Genomic DNA, 21,476 nt, shown 5'->3' on the forward strand with positions numbered 1-21,476 from the left:
ATGTAAACATTAGTGACCAATGTTCAATTACTCTATGTAGGACAAATCAGTCTCTAATGTGCAGGGTAGAGTCCCGGGTGGTAGCCAGCTAGTAACATTGACTAAGGTTTAGGACCTGGTACTGGGCGGAGGCCAGCTAGCGGTTACTGTTTAAGTCTGATGGCCTGGAGATAGAAGCGGTGTCTCAGTCTCTCGGTCACAGCTTTGATGCACCTGTACTGTCTCCTCCTCCTAGATGGTAGCTGGTGAACAGGCCATGGCTCAGGTGGCTGAAGTCCTTGATGATCTTCTTGGCCTTCCTGTGACACTGGTTGCTGTAGATGTCCTGGAGGGCAGGCAGTGTGCCCCTGATGATACATTGGGCTGACCGCACCACCCTCTGGAGAGCCCTGCGGTTGTGGATGGTGCAATTGCCGTACCAGGCGGTGATACAGCCCAACAGGATGCTGTCAATGGTGCATCTGTAGAAGTTTGAGGGTCTTAGGAACCAAGCTGAATTTCTTCAGCCTCTTGACAGCGCACTCTGTGTGAAAGGACCATTTCAGGTTGTCAGTGATGTGCACGCCGAGGAACTTGACGCTTTTGACCCTCTCCACTGCGGCCATGTGGATGGGGGCGTGCTGTCTCCTGTGGTTCACGATCAGCTCCTTCATTTTGTTGACGTTGAGAGAGGTTATTTTCCTGGCACCACTCCGCGAGAGCTCTCCTCCTCCCTGTAGGCTGTCTCGTCATTGTTGGTAACCCGGCCTACCACTGTTGTTGTCAGCAAACTTTATGATTGAGTTGGAGACGTGCATGACCACGCAGTCATGGGTGAACAGGGAGTCCAGGAGGGGCCTGACCATGCACCCCTGTGGGGCCCCCGTGTTGAGGATCAGCGTGGCAGAGCTGTTGTTGCCTAACTTCATTGCTTGGGGTCGGCCCCTCAGTAAGTCCAGGACCCAGTTGCACAGGGAGGGGTTCAGCTCTAGGGCCCTGAGCTTGTCACTATGGGGTTGAAGGCTGAGCTGTAGTTGATGAACGCATTCTTACATCGGTATTTCTCAGGTGGGATAGGACAATGCGATGGCGTCGTCCGTGGATCTGTTGGGGCGGTATGCAAATTGTAGTGGGTCTAGGTTGTCGGGTAAGGTTTCTGCTTTTTTCCGATTCCACAGGGAGCTCATTATTACCACTCACACATGTACTGTACTAACACACCTTAAGACATTAAAGGTATCTTCATCCCCTGACAACACTTGAACAGTCAGTCAGTCACAATAGCGGTCTACCTTTCTTTACTGACTCCGGTATCAGTCATTCATCCAACTTGTTTAATGAGCCCAATAGGAACACACTCTATGGGTGCTTGCATCCTAAATAGCTCCCTATTCCCTATATAGTGCACTAAATTGGGAATATGGTTCCATTTGGGAAGCAGCCTGTGTCTTTACAGACCCTTTAGACTTGGCATGGGGAATCTGTCTCACACTGCAGATTGCTCCATTAGTTTTACATTAACTGCCAGAAATGTCCAGAGATGTTCTCGCTTTCCTTCACCCTTGTGGGGTGTTCCATTTTACCAAGACAAAAGATTTCTGAGGAGGACATCTTTGAGGTCGAGATGATTTCATTGTCCTGTGCTGTAGTTAAGCTAATTAGCTCAAGTTTCTGACACATTGAAACCTCTTTCAGATACATTGAAACCTGAAGTGTATACGCGTTCACTTCTTCCCACCAATCGAAAAAGCATTGTATTGGTGGAGGAATGGGATATTTGGAGTTCCCACCATATTTCTTATCCCAGTTTTTTCCTTACAAACCAGTGAAGGGAAGTGCACACTTTGGGCAGAAGAAGAGATAATTGGGAGGTAACCATGATGGTAACATTTTAAATCTGATGCCATGTTAGACCTGATACTCAGCAAGGATCTAAGATCTATTTCTCCCCTCTTCCTCTCTCCTTCTTAGGAATACATGGAAGACCAGAAATACCGGGATGAGGAGGACCTCCTGGAAAAACTGGATTCTTTTAAAAGTAAGGAATTCTGCCAGGAAAGACCTACCCGACCTGGAATATCTGATGTATCGCTGTCCTATTTTAGCTCTTAATCACAGAGGAGTGGGAGTGAGTTGCCTGTGGGGGTGTGTGTGCCATATGTCAATGTGTTTGTTTGTGCTGCCATCTCATTACTGTTTAAGTGTCATTACGTGTGGGATTGCATGGTGTTCCGTGCCAGGTCTACTTGGACAGGCAAACTAACAGCATGATAATGTAGTCGGTTATTACTGATCTTTGTTTTTTAGTGTTTGTGTGTTCTGTACTGATTTCTAAGTGGGTTGTGAGGCCCGACCTGTCCCCAGCAGTCCAGGCAGCAGGAATGTGGCTACTCCACTCCTCTGGTTGTTGTTGTTATATCCAGGGCTCTGGGGAACATGTGGTTATAGGGAGTAGAATAACAGGACCAGATAAACTACCATACCACAGCATTGAGACCGGGGCTTACCTCAAAGACTCCCAGATTCTTGCCATATTACTGTCTACATTAACTCTGTGTCGGCGTGCGTGCGTTTGTCATCGTTCAAGGGACAGGCATGAGAGTTGTTAGTCAGTGTAGTGTGTGTGTGTGTGTGTGTGGTAAGTCCTAAGATTATAAACATGGGAGACCAGACCTAGATAGAGCCCCAATGCTGTATGTATTTCTCATACTCCACCGTGCAGTGCAGGAAATGGTGTATAAACATGCAGGGTTCCAGGCAGGTCCTGAGAGGATGGCTCTCTCTGCTTCTCTCCATGCTACAATCTCGTTCTAGTCTCTATGGTATCTCACTGACCCCTGACTTCCTCACCTTTGCACCCTCGGTTCCTCCTCCCTGCTGATTGGCCGCTGTGCTTCAAAGCTGGTTTCCTGTCTCAGTTTAGATCTTATGCTTCTAGATCAGAGCTCTCTCAGCCTCTGAGATGTGATTAATAACACAGGAATAATATAGAGCTATCAAAAGCTGTTACAGCAATTGTTTGTAGGTATTGTTATTTTTTGATAGTGAGAATAAACAAAGAGCAAGACCGGAGGCTTTCCATGTAGCATCCTTCTGTCTCAGCTGAGGCTTCAAACCAACCGCTACCCACGCTCCAGGGGTTGATGTCTCTCTCATACAAATATGTCTGTCAAAACAAACTCCTGACCATGGAGAGAAGAAAGGGAGGGAAAGAGGGGTGAGAGAGAGAAAGGGGTGGGGAAGAAAGCGAGACAATGTGTGATTGTCAGTCCTTGCCCTTAAGCACACAGCCAAGCCCGAAAAGGTGAATAGGAGGGCACAGGGGAAATGGGGAGCGGGAAGTCCTCAGAGAGAGGATAAGCTACTTCACTCACCTTTTGGAACATGAGAACATTGAGGAATATAGGAGAAGAGGAAGAAGATAGTTGTTTAGTTGAGACTGTCAGTGTGTGGATGGATGATTTACAGAGGGCTTTAGGACGAGGCCCACTCACAGAGCAGTGTTTAGGTGGGAGGCGGGAACTGGAGGGGCCCTCTCCTCAGAAGTTACGTACAGGGTCAGCATTGTACCCCTACTACTTACTGATAAAGTATCAGGCTACTTTATGAAGGATCTGACCTACACTCACCAGACCGTTTATTAGGTACAACACCCCGTTCCCGAAAATGGATCGCTCCTACAGACAGTGAATCACGTGGTCGTGGCTTGCTTTATAAAGCAGGCATCAAGGTATTCAGTTACTGTTCGATTGAACGTTAGAATGGACAAAATCGTCCTTATCGACTTTGGCGCGCCAGATCCAGTATCTCAGAAACAGCCGCCCTCCAGGGCTTTTCACCTAGAGGCCTTCACATGCCCAAAAAGTTGGACCCGTTCCAAAATGGACTTGGGGCTTTCCCATTTGGACCTGATTTGTGTGTGTGTGTGTGTGTGTGTGTGTGTGTGTGTGTGTGTCTGAGAGAGATCAGTTCCGAACAGACCCGAGACAACTCGACCTGGTCGGATGCAAACCCCTTCCGATCTGGGTGAGAAGCAGCAGAAAAGTCCCATTTTTAAGCTACTTTATTAACCAGAGCTGATAAAGCGCGAGGCAAAGGAGGTAGAGCGGTGACCCTCTCTAAGCAGGGGCCGTGCTGTCTGTGTAGGCTACTGTGAGGGACACAGGGAGGAGGGAGAGACGGCAACCAACCAAGCTGACTCCCGCTATAGTAGACTAATCGCTGCCGTACCTCGGGTTATTTATCATCCAATATGATTATGTAGTACCTGTCTTGACTGCATTAAACCATGATACTTCAGAATTTTGGCAATGAGGACCTTTGTCCACTTCCCCAGAGTCAGATTAACTATTGGATACCATTTGTATATCTCTGTCCAGTATGAAGGAAGTTAGTTGTTTTGCGAGCCAATGCTAACTAGCGTCAGAGCAATGACTGGAAGTCAATGGGTATCTGCTAGCATGTATCCATAGACTTCCAGTCATTGCGCTAATGCTAGTTAGCAATTACGCTAGCGCTAGTTAGCAATTACGCTAGCGCTAGTTAGCAACTTCCTTCAAACTGCATGCAGAGACATACAAATGGTATCCACAAGTTCATCTTACTCTGGGGAACTAGATAAAGGGCCTCATTACCAATCCCCTTAGCATCCCTTTAAGCTAGCTAGCCGGCTAGGCTAATTGAGGCTGCATGCACTTTCTCACCTTTTTTACATGTTTTTGCTTTGTCATGTGGGGTATTGTGTGTAGATTGATGAAAATAATAAAATATTTAATTAATTTTCTAGAATAAGGCTGTAATGTGAAAAGGTGAAGGGGTCTGAATACTTTATGAATGCTGTGTGTGTGTATTACTGTATATATTAGGTGTTATATGCTGTGTTTGAGAATGTTGTGGTGTGTGTTGTCTGATGTTGGTGTGTTGTTTGTGTCTCTCTGGAGGGTATGAGGGGGTGTTACATTGATTCACCACACTCCTTATTTAGTCTGCTGTGTGTTTGTTTTGCAGACAAATATGCAGAATTTGACCTGAACGAACAGGGAGAGATTGGTAAGTAGTGGAACCAGCAAGCAGCCAGGTGCTCAGCAGTGATACACAACTGCAGTGCTAAAGTCATAATAAGGATAATTTACGTGTGTGTGTGTGTGTGTGTGTGTGTGTGTGTGAGATATCACTGAGTAGTAGTTCAGACGAATGTTCCCTCTAAGCTTTGCGCAGTAGCCCAGAGACTGCCGTGCAGAAATATCAGCCCACAGAGAGAAACATGAGATTGAACTTCACTCAACTTTCTAGAGTAGTGGTCACAGAGGCCATCAGACTGTTAAACAGCCATCACTAACATAGAGAGGCTGCTGCCAACATACAGATTAAAAATAACTAGCCACTTTTAATAAATGGATTTAATAAAGGTATCACTAGTCACTTTAATCATGTTTACGTATCCTATATTACTCATCTCATATGTATATACTGTATTTTATACCATCTATTGCATCTTGCCTATGCCGCACGGCCATCGCGCATCCATATATTTATATGTCATATTCTGATTCCAACAAATTCCGAAGTCGTTGTGAATTTGTTAGATATTACTGCAATGTCGGAACTAGAAGCACAAGCATTTCACTACATTCGCATTAATATCTGCTAACCATGTGTATGTGACCAATAAAATTTGATTTGATCGACTGGTCGATCTCCGGCGTTCTTAGTCAATCGCCAAATATTTCTGTAAAAAAAACAACGATAAAGCCTTGTTCTTATTATAATTTTTTTCTGGCTGTTGGCAGTTGATGCACCTGATTTCACCTGCCCAGCGCACCCGGTAGGCAAACACATTTCATGTGTGTGAGGGTACAAACACTGCCTTCCCGGCGGCCCTAGAGAGCAAATCAAGTTCACTATAGACCTACTGCTGGCCAATCAGATGGCTCAGAATACTGTGTCTGCAGTAACGTAGCAGGCATAAAATAAAGCTACAGCAGGCCTCTCGAGTTGCGAAGCGGTCTAAGAGTCGTTGAGGCGTCACTACAGACCCAGGTTCGATCCCAGGCTGTGTCATAACCGGCCATGACCGTGAGTCCCATAGGGCGGCGCACAATTGACCCAGCGTCGTCCGGGTTAGGGGAGAGTTTGGCCGGGGGGGGGGCTTTACTAGGCTCATCGCACTCTAGCGACTCCTTGTGGCGGGTTAAGCGGACGGGTGTTAAGTAGCAAGGTTTGGCGGGTCATGTTTCGGAGGACACATGGCTCGACCTTCGCCTCCCCCGAGCCCGTTGGGTTGTTGCAGCGATGAGACAAGATTTGCAATTGGATATCACAAAAAAGGTTAAGAAAATAAAGCTACAGCAAAGTTGATACTTTGAGATTTCAAAAATGTTTAAAACATTACTAGAGAGACTGTCAACAGATACAGCAAAGAGCTGCTGTTTTTATGACTGAGTTAATCTTTAAGTTCTTACTCAGCACTGTGAACTTTATTCAACACTTATAAGCCATAAAATGCGCCTTCTTCCTATTTCCACACAGCGCTACAACAAGCAGTGCAGCAGTAAGGAATGAGTAGGAAAGTGTATTTATAGGCCTGCGTTGTTGTTAGCAGCTTGGGTCTCTTTTTGAATATCGCGATATATTTCACTTTCTCTGTTCATAGGATTAACAACATGAATTTGTGCACGAGGCAGAAATAATGCGGTACGACTCGGTTTTCCCTATCAGCTGGAAGACGGTGTCCCTTTTTGGTCAGTGTCAGTGGAGGAAAGGGAGAGCGGAGGGATGTTGAGGCGGACCCTCAGTCTGCTGCTCTCTCCCTCCGCTGAGACTGACCATCAGATGCATGCAACATCTGCCCAGTAAAATAAAAAGCAAATTATTTAAATGTATGCTCACTCAGCTGTGTCTCACAAATAATTAAACAACAGATCTATTACCGGTGTGATCATATAGCCTTCCTCAAATTTTGAAATATAATTTTTTTAAATGTCCCAATCAGCAATGCATTGACAGGGCAATTCAAGCAAAGCCAATATGCAGTGATAATGTATTGGGCCTATAGCTTACTGCACAAACCTCATTGTTACAGTACTGTTTTTAATTGGTTAATGTTACATAATTTAACTTTTTTTTTTGTCATGTATCTGAGCGGTAGGTCTCGGCTTGCGTTTTGACTCCGTGATCTTGACAGCGACCACTTCTATAGTTTTCCCTGTTAACACTATCAATGTCTCCCTTAACTGTGGCAATTGTGATCAAATCAACCCAATATTAGCCACTTTCAATGCAACTTACCAAAACAAACAATTTATGAGATTTTGTTGTAGGCGGAACGCATCGGAGTAGGATTCTATTGCATTGACACGTAATACGCAGCCCATACTCTACACAGACTGGTGCGGCATAAACAATCAGAGCTACAGTAGGCCTATATGTAAATAGACCATTGCCATATATGGATCTGTGCCATTTACTTTGAACTGGACTGTGTTTACAGCAAGATCGGTCGTAAATAAATGTGCTTGTTTTGAGATCAAAGCGAGAGCTGCATGTAGCCACATATGCACATGTTCATATCCTTTGCTAGGTAGTGAGTTATTAGCCAGTTAGATCATTTATAGTCAGCAATAGGAGAGTGATTACTTCCTACAAGAGCACCAAATGTGTGCATTTCTAGGCATATTTGAAAAGCGAGTCCGGTAAAGAGCTTTTTTTTTTTTTTTTGTATTAAAGGGCGGTTTTGTATTTTGAGACTAGCTTTAATAAGTAGCCAATAGGCAGAGGGTAGAATAATTTGTCAGATTTTTCTAATAATGGTATGGGAATAACAATGCATTTTATTTTGTAAAGTGATTTCTTGCATCAAACAACACATTTTCAGTCACCTCCTTGTCTGAAGGACAAGTGGATAAATGTATTAATGTCAAAAGTCTCATGGAATGTTGGCCTACATTGAACACCACACATTGGCTGCTACTGTAGGCTGAATGCTAGAACAGTTATTTCTATGTTAAAATGTTATTGGATGCATTTTCTCCATAGTTTTTTATGGTAGGCCGCTCTGGTAGGACTACATTATGATAAAGTAGCCTACTTGGCCACTGTTAAAACTGTAACTTAAAGTGGTACAACCTCAGTGTTCACAGTATACGTGCGCTGGAAGTTGCACAGAATTTCTACGGCGTTCAAGTTTGCGCTCAGCAGACCTGAAATTTGCTCAGTGCCGGAAAAGAATGTGAGGGAACATTGGTTAATACCTCAGTGTGTTGTCTGTATTGGATGAACTAGAGGTCTATAAGGGGTTCATTAGTCACCATTGTGTCTCACTAGAAAGGTGATACTGTAGTTGACCTACTGGCCTTGAAAACAGGTGTCAGGCAAGCACATTTGGCTGCTTGCGTATGTGTGTTTGCCAGGTGTGGTGTGTGTGTCGTTCTCGTTTTTGTGTTAACCATTCTCCTGTGTTTTCCTCCAGATATGATGGGTCTGAAGAGGATGATGGAGAAGCTGGGTGTTCCTAAGACCCACCTGGAGATGAAGAAGATGATCTCTGAGGTGACCGAAGGCATCAGCGACAGCATCAACTACAGAGACTTCGTCAAGATGATGCTGGGCAAGCGCTCGGCCGTTCTCAAACTGTGAGTGTTTGTGGTGTGTGTGTCTGTTGTGGTGTATTGGGTTGGTGTGTGTGTGTGCGGCACCTGTCGCCGACATATGTGCTTTTTATCGCGTCATGTTTCATTGGCATCTGTTTTTCTTCAGTGTGGGTGTGTGAGTGACCAAATGCATTGTTACCTACAATATGTCTCGGTTGACGTTCTTTGTATTTTGGCGTGTGTGTCGTCACGATACCAGAACTTTGACTTCAATACCGAAACCACGTTTAGTATCACAGTACTCGATACCATCACGATACTCCATACCAAAACGATACCACCAAATAAAAGAAGGCATATTAGCCTAAGTCACACAATGGCACTTGATCCAGAGAGAGAAACTCAGCTACTGCTCTGTTAAATCGTTGGGCATCTTGAGTTCAATATCATTACATTTAAACATTATGTGCTTTTAGAGAGAGCCATGTATGCATTAATGAATCAATTACACAATCAGACAGTCAATTTGACTTTTTACCAATCTAACTACAAAAACGACAATGGCAATCATTTATTTGAACTTTAAATCTCTCTATTGATAAACTGGGTAAATCAAAATGTAGCCTAGGTCTATTCACAATACACGTGAATGCGTATTCTTCAATAGGAGTGTGTGCATGCATTGAGTTATTGAGCTTGTTTTAGCTGATTTCATTGGTCAACAGATTACAAACAATCCCTTCCATTTAGGACTTATTTTATTGGCAGCTGCTTGGAGAACATTTTACTGTACTGATCAACAACATTTGCATAGAAGTGTGCTCTCTCTTTTAGCTCCTTAAACTCGTGTGAATTGGCTTTTATGGATAGGGCTAAATTTAAATGTTTCTTACGGAATAAATATGCCTTGAGCAAGGCACTTTAACCTAATTGCTCCTCTAAGTCGCTCTGGGTAAGAGTCTGCTAAATTACTAAAATGTGAAATGAAGCTGGGTATGCATAACCATGGTAGGAATTTAAAGGGAACTGTTTGGATATTATGGAAAAAGTATTAGACTAAAGGTGAGGACACAACAGTTCACCTAACACAAGACTGAATCCAAACATTACACTGTTGATTTTATGTGCATTATCATTTACTGTACTTTTCGCCACATTTTCTGATAACGTAATCTGAAAATATCTGAATGCATTCAGTAACATGATAAGATTCTTGGAAATGTGGGGTAGGTGCAACATAAGACAAACTTACATGGGTTTGAGTGCGAGGTCTAACTGGTGTTTCCAAGTGACACATCTCTCCAAAGTGTGCACTTTTATGACTCAAAGTTTTCAACTATAAGTGTTTATTTTTTATTTTTTTTCAGCTTTCCTAGTTGTGCCGTTGAAGAACTAGAGCAAGCACATGTGGTTGTTTTGTTTGGAACACAGCCCTGCATGTCTGCCTTTACACAATTACTTCTGTTTACGCAATCCAAAAACGGGCCATTTTATATATCGCAATCTGGGTCAGGTGGGCATAATTTGAAACGCTTGTTCTATTGCCAACATGACTAGCTGAATTATTGAATACAATCTTAGTGTTAGGCTTTCACAAGGCAGAGAGACAGATTTGTAATTTTGGTGCGCAAAGAATGGAGTCATGAGTGCATTCAAATGCATGGTCTGTGTCAAATTTTCTTCACAATACAACAAATGGGCTTATTCTTTTCAGGACAACCCAAGGTATAACGCCATGTCATCTTCTAACTGTACATTCAACGTATTTATCGTAAACGCTGACACTGAATATTACATTCGTTTTATGATGTGGAAATGTGAAGGGCACATTTGGACTCATGGGTCTTTGGCTTCCTTGTATGACATCAAAACGGTATTTATTATAATCCTCAATGTCTTTCAAAATACATTGAGCATTCATAATTTACAGCCTTTACACCTCACTCGAACAACAAAACATTTGCAGAAGTCAGGGATTTTTCTGCCATTGTAATCCATTAATATATTATGATAACATGTTTTCTACATTTCTGGGATGGAAAACACATAAGTATAAACTTAAACGACTAAAACGGATATAAAGTATGTAAAAAAAGAGAATGGATCTATATTTTTTTATAATATAATTTTAGAGGACTAACAATCACCAAAATAAAAGCTAGAAAGTCAGGGAGAATTTAACATTTAAAAAAAACAATGGATTTAGCAGAATTCATTTTATGTTTGAGCAAAAGAACACAGCATTATCCATGACAGAATATGTAGAATTGCAAGAAATTAGCTTTAAAACTGCAAAATTGTCTCTCCGCTCTATGGAGAAATTTGTATAATTGTAAGAAATTGGCTTTAAAATTCTAAAATGTAGCTGCGCCGACAGCCAAACGCACTCATTGCCATGCCATCTGCCACGTCCACCACCTAAGCCCCTTTTTGATTTTGAAATAATACCTTGAAGTTGCCCAATTAGCTGGAGGGATGGGGGGCCAGTACAACATTTTTTTTTATTTTTTTTTAAATGCATGAAATCAAATTTCAAATCAATGAAATGAAATGTATGCATTCACTACTGTAAGTCGCTCTGGATAAGAGCGTCTGCTAAATGACTAAAATGTAAAAAATGGGGCAACTTCTTGTCACGCGCATTGCTAAATTTCAGAACCGCTGTCAGTCAAAACCCATGCAGAGCTGTGAAGCAGAGACCCTGAGCTCTGACATGTACAGTGCATTCGGAAAGTATTCAGACCCCTTCACTTTTTCCACATTTTGTTACGTTACAGCCTTATTCTAAAATTGATTTTTAAAAAACAATCACAATACCCCAAAATGACAAAGTAAAAACTGTTTGCGATCTTTGCAAATATCACATTTACATAAGTATTCAGACCCTTTACTCAGTACTTTGTTGAAGCACCTTTGGCAGCAATTACTGCCTCGAGTCTTCTTGGGTATGACGCTACAAGCTTGGCACACCTGTATTTGGGAGTTTCTCCCATTCTTCTCTGCAGATCCTCTCAAGCACTGTCAGGTTGGATGGGGAGCTTCGATGCCCAGCTATTTTCAGGTCTCTCCAGAGATGTTTGATCAGGTTCAAGTCCGGGCTCTGGCTGGGCCACTCAAGGACATTCAGAGACTTGTCCCGAAGCCACTCCTGCGTTGTCTTGGCTGTGTGCTTAGGGTCGTTGTCCTGTTGGAAGGTGAACCTTCACCCCAGTCTGAGGTCCTGAGCGCTCTGGAGCAGGTTTTCATTAAGGATCTCTCTGAACTTTGCTCCGTTCATCTTTCCCTCGACTAGTCTCCCAGTCTCTACTGCTGAAAAACATTCCCACAGCATGATGCTGCCACCCATGCTTCACCGTAGGGATGGTATTGGCCAGGTGATAAGAGGAGCCTACTTTCTTCCAGACGTGACGCTTGGCATTCAGGCCAAAGAGTTGAATCTTGGTTTTGTCAGACCACAGTATCTTCTTTCACATGGTCTGAGAGTCCTTTAGGCAAACTCCAAACGGGTGTCATGTGCCTTTTACTGAGCATTGGCTTCCGTCTGGCCACTCTACCATAAAGGCCTGATTTGGTGGAGTGCTACAGAGATGGTTGTTCTTCTGGAAGGTTCTCCCATCTCCACAGAGGAACTCTGGAGCTCTGTCAGAGTGATCATCGGCTTCTTGGTCACCTCCCTGACCAAGACTCTTCTTCCCCGACTGCTCAGTGGCTGGGCGGCCAGCTCTAGGAAGAGTCTTGGTGGTTTCAAACTTCTTCCATAGACCGGTGTGTGCCTTTCCAAATCATGTCCAATCAATTGAATTTACCACAGGTGGAGGAGAGGGTGACGAAGAAGTTGATTCGTTTTTGGTAGCCTACAGTCAAAGCTGGAAGCTACTGTTGTCTTGCATTGTAAATGTGGTCTAGAATGCATGAACTTTGTTTTGCAAATAGTCATGCATGCCGTGTTGCATTATTCAAGTGTGTTAACGTCTGTGCAGCATGAGTGGGGAGATAACAATGCAGCCCAGACAGCTCTAGCAATGAATGAGGAAGTAGAGCAGGCCCTTTGCGTTATAAAGGGGCTGCTCTGATAGACAGACTTGATCCTCTCAATCACGTGAGACACATTTTGACAGAAGTGCAGAACTTAACAAAAATTCTAGTACCGAACCAGCGTTAAATCGCCATGGTAGCAAAACACCTTCTGGTGTTCATGGTGGGAAACAAACAATGTCGAGTACATTCCAAAACTTCACCTTGTAAAAAGTCACTTTTCACGTAAGGGCAACACTGTTAAAACCTGTTTGGGGCAGTAGTTTCACGTTCGGATGAAAAGCGTGCCCAGAGTAAACTGCCTGCTACTTGGGCCCAGAGTCAAATATTTGCATATTATTAGTAGATTTGGATAGAAAACACTCTGACGTTTCTAAAACTGTTTGAATGATGTCTGTGTGTATAACAGAACTCATATGGCAGGCATAAACCTGAGAAGAATCCAACCAGGAAGTGGGAAATCTGAGGTTTGTAGTTTTTCAAGTGATTGCCTATCCAAACTACAGTGTCTGTGGGGTCATTTTGCACTTCCTAGGGCTTCCACTAGATGTCAACAGTCTTTAGAACCTTGTTTCATGCTTCTACTGTGAATGGGGAGAGAATAAGAGCTGACTCAACAAGCGAACTAGGCTGAGGCCAAGAGTTGTTTACAGCGCAGTCACGCAGGCGCACCCACGCAGGCGCACCGTTCCTTCTTTTTCCTCTGTAATGAATACGCTATTGTCCGGTTGAAATATTATCGAAGATTTATGTTAAAAAGACCCTAAGGATTGATTGTAAACATCGTTTGACATGTTTCTACGAACGGTAATGGAACTTTTTGACTTTTCATCTAGGGTTTTGTGCTCGCGCATTGTACCTTCGGACTAGTGATCTAAATGCGCGAACAAAACGGACGTATTTGGACATAAATTATGGACTTTATCGAACAAAACAAACATTTCTTGTGGGAGTCCTGGGAGTGCATTCTGACGAAGATCAGCAAAGATAAGTGAAGATTTATAATACTATTTCTGAGGTTTTGTTGACTCCAGAACTTGGCGGGTAACTGTATAGCTTGCTTTGATGGCTGAGCTCTGTACTCAGAATATTGAAAAATGTGCTTTCGCCGTAAAGCTATTTTGAAATCTGACACAGCGGTTGCATTAAGGAGAAGTGTATCTATAATTCTTTGAATAACTGTGTTGTAAATTTGATCAACGTTTATGATGAGTATTTCTGTAAATTGATGTGCTCATTCACCGGAAGTTTTGGGAGGCAAAATATTGTCTGAACATCACGAGCCAATGTAAAATGGGGTTTTTGGATATAAATATGAACTTTATCGAGCAAAACATACATGTATTGTGTAACATTGAGTCCTGGGAGTGTCATCTGATGATAGTCAAAGGTTAGTGATTAATTTTAGCTGTATTTCTGGTTTTTGTGACGCTTCTCCTTGCTTGGAAAATGGCTGTGTGGTTTTTCTTGTCAAGGTGATGTCCTAACATAATCTAATGCTATGCTTTCGCCGTAAAGCTTTTTTGAAATCGGACAATGTGGTTGGATTAACGAGAAGTTTATTTTTAAAATGGTGTAAAATAGTTTGATTGTTTGAGATTTGAATTATGAGATTTTTGTTGTTTTGTATTTCACGCCCTGCTATTCCATTGGCTGTTGGCGAGGGGTCCCGCTGGCGGAACGTCTGTCCTCAACAGGTTTTAAGGGGAAAATCTGAGAGGAAAAGCTGAGGGGAAAAGCTGAGTCGAGATGAATGGACCTTGGAAAGCCAGACAAGTGTTTTTGGGCAGGGTTACTTCATGTGTAAGCCCTTCTCAAACAGGACAACATCCTGGGTTGGATTTGGGCAGAGATCTAAGGGGATGGTCAGTGTGTGTTTGCTATTGCGTGTCAGCTCTAACTGGAGTAAGCTGGCCAGGCAGACCCTTAACCAGGCAAATCTCTAAAATAATCTAAAATGCACTAATCGTCATCAGGAGGAAACAAAACTGTTCTCCACTGCCCTTACACTCTCTTTGTTTCTCTCGCTCGCGCTCTCTCCTCCATCCTTCCGCAGTAGGAGTGAGGACCCTGTCCTAATTGAACTAGATGGTGTAGTTATCCATGTTCACTTCTGATGAACCTCTTGCCGGAAGGGAGGGGTGAGGACGGTTCAGAAAGTTAGAGCCTAATAAGTTAGCCTATTTATTCTGACTGATATATTAGACATGTTTGAGTGTTTATTATATATTATTATATAGAGGGCAAGTCACTGAATTCCATACTGTTGCCTTATTCAAGGGGACTAACCAGATGTTGGCCTTGAATCTCGCTCTCTCTCTCTCATGCGATGTGCAGTTGTCCGCCTTCCTCTCCATTAAGAGTGAATTAGATAGGGCCTCATTCACTGCCCTAAGAGAGAAAAAATACAAATGTTGCTAAACTCTATTCTTTGAGTGATTTGAGAAAAGCACCCCACCCTTTTCAAAAACCTTTCTCCCGCTCCAGCCTTTAATGCATGCATCTGATTGGACGTTGTCCAAGTTAGCCACAGCGATCTCCAACATCTCTTGTTTTATTATATTATGTAGTTTCTCCTGGGATGGAGAGTGAGAGTTGGAGAGAGGGATCGGAAAGCTGAGAGAGTGGGTGAGGGATTTGCGGGCAGAAAACAGGAGCTATTATATGGTTAGTAAATTGTTATTCATAGATAATTTTTTTCCCCAGGCCTATTTTCCAAGTCCAGTCCTATTGTTTCTTGGATTGGCCGTTTGAGTGTCAGAGTAAACTAAACACACATTTGGCTTCACACGCACACGTACGCACACAGACACACAGCATATTATTTATATCCTGTACTTAGTTACATTAACATATGTTTCTCACATTTTGGTTTACATTCCAAGTGTATTTAGACACCCAGGTGAGAAATGGCACAAGCGGTGAAATCCCTGTCCGGCCTAACCCGGACGACGCTGGGCCAATTGTGCGCCGCCCCATGGGTGGTCGCGGCCGACTGTGACAGAGCCTGGACTCGAACCAAGCTCTCTAGTGGCACAGCGATGCAGTGCCGTAGACCACTACACCACTCGGCATGTAAAACGTTTACATGCTTTGCAAGAAGAATGATTTCCCTAATAATCCTGTTTACATGGACACATCTGAAATCAAGCTAATGATGGGACTTTTGATAAATGCAGAAAATCACCAATCAAAATAAACGTTCTACCACAGTGACCATGTTATTTTTGCGAATACTATTTAATTCGGAGTTCGGACTTATTTTCGGTTTTTCTGAACACACTTCACTGGCACTAAAGAGGGAGGCTCTCTTAGCTGGTGCTGGCACATGCGCAGATCTAATACACCGCTGGAAACGCTGTTTAAGGTATACACGTATCCTAATAATTTGAATGATTGCTCAGAAAACCAGGTGTTTTAATTGACGTATGCTTACTTTGATTTTTAACTACACACCAATTAAGATAAGCAGAGTAAGGTGTTTACAAGACTATTGCATAATCTGCCTATTGCCATAATCAGTTTAATATCAAATTTTTGCGCTTGTAAGTATACTCATTGATAGAGGAAGATGCAGACAAGACCGGTGAAACATTCCTCTTCACAGCACCAGAGGACAAGGATGTATCTATTAGATAGAGACAGGTGACACGTTCCTCTTCACTGCACAAGAGGACAATGATGTATCTATTCTGTTTACTTCTAACTTGAAGAACGAGGGATTATCTGAAGAGTATTGATAGAGGTATTTGTCCATATCAGTTAACTAGTGATTATTACCATAGCATTGTGTAGTTAGCCTAGTTATTATGGATAAAAGGTTAGATCTACAGAGGTTGACCATGGAGTAAGTAGTTGATCGGTAACTGTATGGTTCTGTGTAGTGAATCCTAGTTCAGGTCAGTGTGATAGGCTTTCCAGGGTTAGTGTGTGAACCACCACACAGTGAGATGAGGAATCCCTCTCTTTCCTCATGGAGCCCAGCCAGCCAATTAGATAATCCCGGCTATATTAGTGGAACCGGTGTGGCTGTGCCTGACAACTGAGGCTGCATTGTCAGAGAGGAATTTAGAGGCATAGTGGGCGTTCGCGAGAGGGTCGGCCTGAGCAAGGCTTTGCAGAATGACTTATCTACAATACAAATCATCTTACATCCCAAATCACTACTCATTACATTATTTAAGATGAGCAATCCCCTCAAACACACTGATCCAGTAGCCACCGTCAGGCAGATACAGCTGGAGGTAGCTGATTGAGCCATCCACTGAAACACTGGGTAACGTAGTCAGGAACAGAATGGGCCATGGTTGCCAGGGAGCCGTGCACCAGCATTCAGGTTGCCGTGGCAGCGGTTTGGTCTCCATAGGGATCAGCGCTCATTATGAGCTTATAGGAGCTTTGCTGAGGTTAACCAAAAAGGAATGTAAAGATGCCTGCTCGCCCTGAATAGAACCTGTCAGCTCTCTCTCTCTCTATCTCTTGTTTTCTGTGTGCATCTCTCCCTTGCTTTCTCCCTTTCTCCCTTCCTCCCTGGCTCCCTCCTTCATTCTCTCAAGGCCTTTCATGGTCTCCATCTTTTTTTTTCAGGTTTAATTTGTTGTATTTGGACTCCTGCCTCTCATATTCCTCTCTTATCTCACTATTATTTCTCTTTCCGTTTTGTGCCTCACCCCCTCTATCCCAATCTCAGTTTGTCCCTCTCTCTCTACTCTCTCTATTTAGATCAGTGTGTCAGATTGGTGACATAAGCCCCTTATTAAACTCTGCAGGGTGTCCTGTTCTGATCGCCTTCTCTGACCTGGCCGCTTGTTAGGGACTGTGTTGTTAGTGACTGGGGGTGTCCAAATACCCATACTAGTGTACTACATACTTAAACTGAAGACTAATTTCTGTGTTTGAGCTATCACTCGTCTTTTCCGACTCAGGTGTTTGACAACAGTTGATAATCAGATAAATTGAAGCGCTGTACCAAAATGAACGAATGGCGGGAGTCAACGCAATCGTGCATTAGATGACCCATTCGGAGTACAAATTTACAAATTTCACATACTATAAAACATATGCTATTAGTACACTAGTATGGGTGTTCGGCCATGGCCACTATCTTCGTTAGTGTGGGACACTGGTTGGACACTGCAAGGCAACCATCTTAAATCCTGCTCAGCTCCCAGCTCCCATGCACCGTGAAGTGAATAGAGGCAGTCTAGGCAGGGTTGCCAACCACGTTCCCCAACCCCATCCCTTGGTGCATGGCCCAAATCCTGCTATAGCCTATATGCATACACAGGCATATGTTCACTTGCTCTCTCTCTCACTCACTCGTGCGCACACACACACACACTTTCCCAACACCACATTTCCAGTAACTCTTCAAGCTAACTGTAAACCTAGAGCTAAAAGTGCTTAGTGTGTTTGTCTGGGCATGTATGTTTCATGCTTGTGAGTGTGTGCTGCTTAAAAACACTCTACTCTATGTTCTACAGCTGGACACCCCCATTGACAATGTTGTGCAATGTACTTTTAGAAAAGCGCCTACTATTCCCTTAGCTCTGGGAGACTTTGAGTTTGTTTTGCAGTCCGCCACTGACCTCTCTCTCTCTCTCTCTCTCTCTCTTTCTGTCTGTCCCCCATCTCTCTTTCTTTCTCTTTCTCTTTCTTTCTGCAGGGTGATGATTTTCGAGGACAAGGCTAACGGGGCCATCTGTAAGCCTGATGGGCCTCCACCCAAACGGGACATAGCCAGCCTGCCATAGACCTAGGACATCCAGAGCCTCTAGACTATATCACCATTCTAGGACCCTACCAGGGCCCCTGCCCTCAGCCAGGGACGTGTACATAGCCTTATCAACTCCCCACCTCAGGATGTGCACGCGTCCCAGAAGGGGGGGGGTTCTCCTCCTCTGTTCAAAACATGTGGGGAGAAAAAAGAGAGAAGGAAAAATATATATATATATATATATATATGCTGTGAAGACATGGCAGATTAGCTTTTTTAAGACCAGTACATAACGTACATGTATATATCTATATTGATGATGACGACAATGAGAAAATAAGTATTTTTAATTAGTGTGAACACTCGTAACCCCTTGGCGATAACCGTGTAATTTGAGTCGTTTTGTGAATATGAGCAATGTGTTGTTTGCTGGGATCAAACTAACAGAGGTGACAATTTTGTGATATCCTCAGTATGTATTTGCAAGTGTAATGTGTTGATGCAAAGATTGTGTGTCAACAACTCATCCATTATGAGTGGTCTGCGTGTCTGGATACTAGTGAATTTATCAGTGGTCCTGTTTTATCATGATTTCAATGTAGTATTAATCGTTTTACAGATGTAATCAATTCGGTATAGTTTTAGTCAGTGATGCAGTGGAGGGTAAACGCTATTTAAACAACTTTTGCAAAAAAAATTTACGGAATAGGAAGCGCATATTTTTTCACTGTGACCGGCAATCAGAGTTTACACACCAAATTTTTTTTACTGGTTGTGTTTAGAGGGTTTGTAAGGGAAACAGATTGAACAGTTATTAGGGAAACTAACCCAAGTCATTCAGATATTATTTTACACATCTCTCATTTTACTCCTCCCCACCAAATGATTTGATATTTTTAACCATGTGAAGGTACCATGCTGGTTATGAAGCACAAGGAATAAAAAGAACACCGTTTTTGGAAAACCTTTTCTACACAGTTGTCAATCATCCCACATGATGGATGGTTGCCATGCTGCAGACTCCGCTTGGTCATTGTCTCACTATATGTCAGGTGTGACAGATTATGGCCCAACCCCATTCTTCCAGACTAGAGGTGGGTTACTGTATTTGGGATTAGGAAGGGGTCGGTGGGGCGATGGATTAAGAGTCAGAGTATGACTAGATCCGGTGTTGTAGCTTGACACTGGCTTCCTCAACCTAAAGGAGCAGGATGGATGGGGTCGGTGGAGTCGAGTTTAGTAGCACTTCACGTGGATTTATGGAAGATTAGTTTTAAGGCACATGCACACACTGAAGATTCTCAGCATGTTAGTATAAATTATGATGAAAACACGTTCTTTCCAAGTGCCTAAAGTAATGTTGAGAGAAGAGGAGAGGAAGTTAGTTACGCTCTATTTTCCCTCCTGACCTGTATTTGGGAAAATAGTTTTAAAGGTGTTTATTCATGTATATGTTAGGGTTAGGTGTTCCTTTTTTGGTAATGTTCCCCTAGGTCTACGCTGTCTCAGGTACTGCTTTGAATGATTGGATCTCCGAATACATATACAGTACATCTATGAAGTGATGTTAGATATGCAGTTCAATCATGCCAGTTTCCCAAATGTCCCCGTCTGACTATCCTAGTCTTCATAGTGGTACTCTTCTCATTTCTATCTCGTCTGTAAAATGTTTTGAACCTGTCCCATTTCAAATTGTGTTATCCCCGTCTTGCCATGTTTTACTATAATCTTGTTATTTTCTCGTCTTTCATCTCGTCTCATTCTTCGTCTTTCATTCCCCCCCATCAGTCCGGGTTAATTTGTTTGTCCCATAAATTCTCCAGTTTCTGTGCCTCACTGTTGCTCTTCTATTCTTTATTTTTTTCTCACGCTTAACATGGAATATAATAGTAGTAGTAGTAGTAGTTTAATGTGTTCGCTTTACATGTTTTTGAGTATGTCAGTTATGTACTTTTATTCCCAGTGTGTTGGGTGGTGGTCTTTTCAGTGTTCTTTTCTTATGACCACCACTTTTTTTCTTTTTCTTTTTGCCAAAACCAAAGCAATTAAAGTTATTTGTTACACTGGCGTATATGTTCTTGGGTAGTTTGTTGTATGAATAATTCCACCATTGTACAAAATATTTCATCAAACACTGAAACCAGCTTTCCAGTTTTTCCTGTACTGTTTGTAGATTGAAGGGTATAAAGGTTTGATGCTGTAACTTTTAGGAATGGACAGGATTCCCTTATGTTAGTGTTTAATTCACATAACCAAATCCATGTCCATTAAGTTTATTTTAAGATAACGTGTTTTAATGCATTTTTATTTCGTTACTTCATTGACTATTAACCATAGCCTTAGTTTTAATCCTATTTATAGTTACTGTAGCCCCAGAGTATGACTGTTACAGTAATTTACGTAGAGAAATAATAACAGGCACTGTAAAACGGTTCCATCAGTGCTTGACTTGGGCCGGAGCTGTCCGGAGCGCCATACCTGCACTACATATTTTTAGGGAATTGTGTACCGGCTCCTCTATTAAAAACAAAGCAGCCTATAGCCGGCCCAGATTCACACACTGACGCAAAGTTTATTTGCAACTAGTCTGTAAATCTGCGTGACTGTAGGTTGTTCGAGATTGTGCAGATTTAAAATTGAGAAAAATATATACATATTTTTTATTTCACCTTTATTTAAATAGGCCATGGTGGTGAAGTAAATACAATATATCAAGTAAAACACCGGAATGGTAGATTTGCAGTGGATGAATGTGCAAAGTAGAAATACTGGGGTGCAAAGGAGCAAAATAAATAAACATGGTGGCGAAGTAAATACAATATAGCAAGGTAAACACTGGAATGGTAGATTTGCAGTGGATGAATATGCAAAGTAGAAATACTGGGGTGCAAAGGAGCAAAATAAATGAATACAGTAGGGGAAGAAAATGTCAAATTAGGGTTTGTAAAGTAATGGAAATTAGTTGCATAATTGTTTATTATATTTGTTTTATTTATTTTTTAGGGGGTGGATCAGCTTCAATATTGCAGATTGTTGCTTCCATCAGTGTAATTATCTGCATCATTTCCAATGGGGGTGTGTGTGGATATATATGCATGCATGCACTACCATTCAAAAGTTTGGGGTCACTTAGAAATGTCCTTGTTTTTGAAAGAAAA

General features: G+C 42.5%; 1 protein-coding gene across 1 annotated transcript in view; it reads left to right on the top strand.

Annotated features, from left to right (window-relative positions):
- The window catches only part of LOC106568681 (allograft inflammatory factor 1-like), a 34,532-nt gene extending 14,146 nt beyond the window's left edge, over window positions 1–20,386 (top strand). Inside the window, exons 3-6 of the mRNA XM_045692325.1 lie at window positions 1,951–2,017; window positions 4,987–5,028; window positions 8,447–8,609; window positions 18,268–20,386. Coding sequence (XP_045548281.1) covers window positions 1,951–2,017; window positions 4,987–5,028; window positions 8,447–8,609; window positions 18,268–18,355 — 360 coding nt within the window. The 3' untranslated portion in view covers window positions 18,356–20,386. The remainder of the gene's footprint in view (window positions 1–1,950; window positions 2,018–4,986; window positions 5,029–8,446; window positions 8,610–18,267) is intronic.
- The last annotated feature ends 1,090 nt before the right edge of the window (window positions 20,387–21,476 follow it).

The sequence above is a fragment of the Salmo salar genome, chromosome ssa01, assembly GCF_905237065.1.
Source record: "Salmo salar chromosome ssa01, Ssal_v3.1, whole genome shotgun sequence".
NCBI lineage: Eukaryota > Metazoa > Chordata > Actinopteri > Salmoniformes > Salmonidae > Salmo > Salmo salar.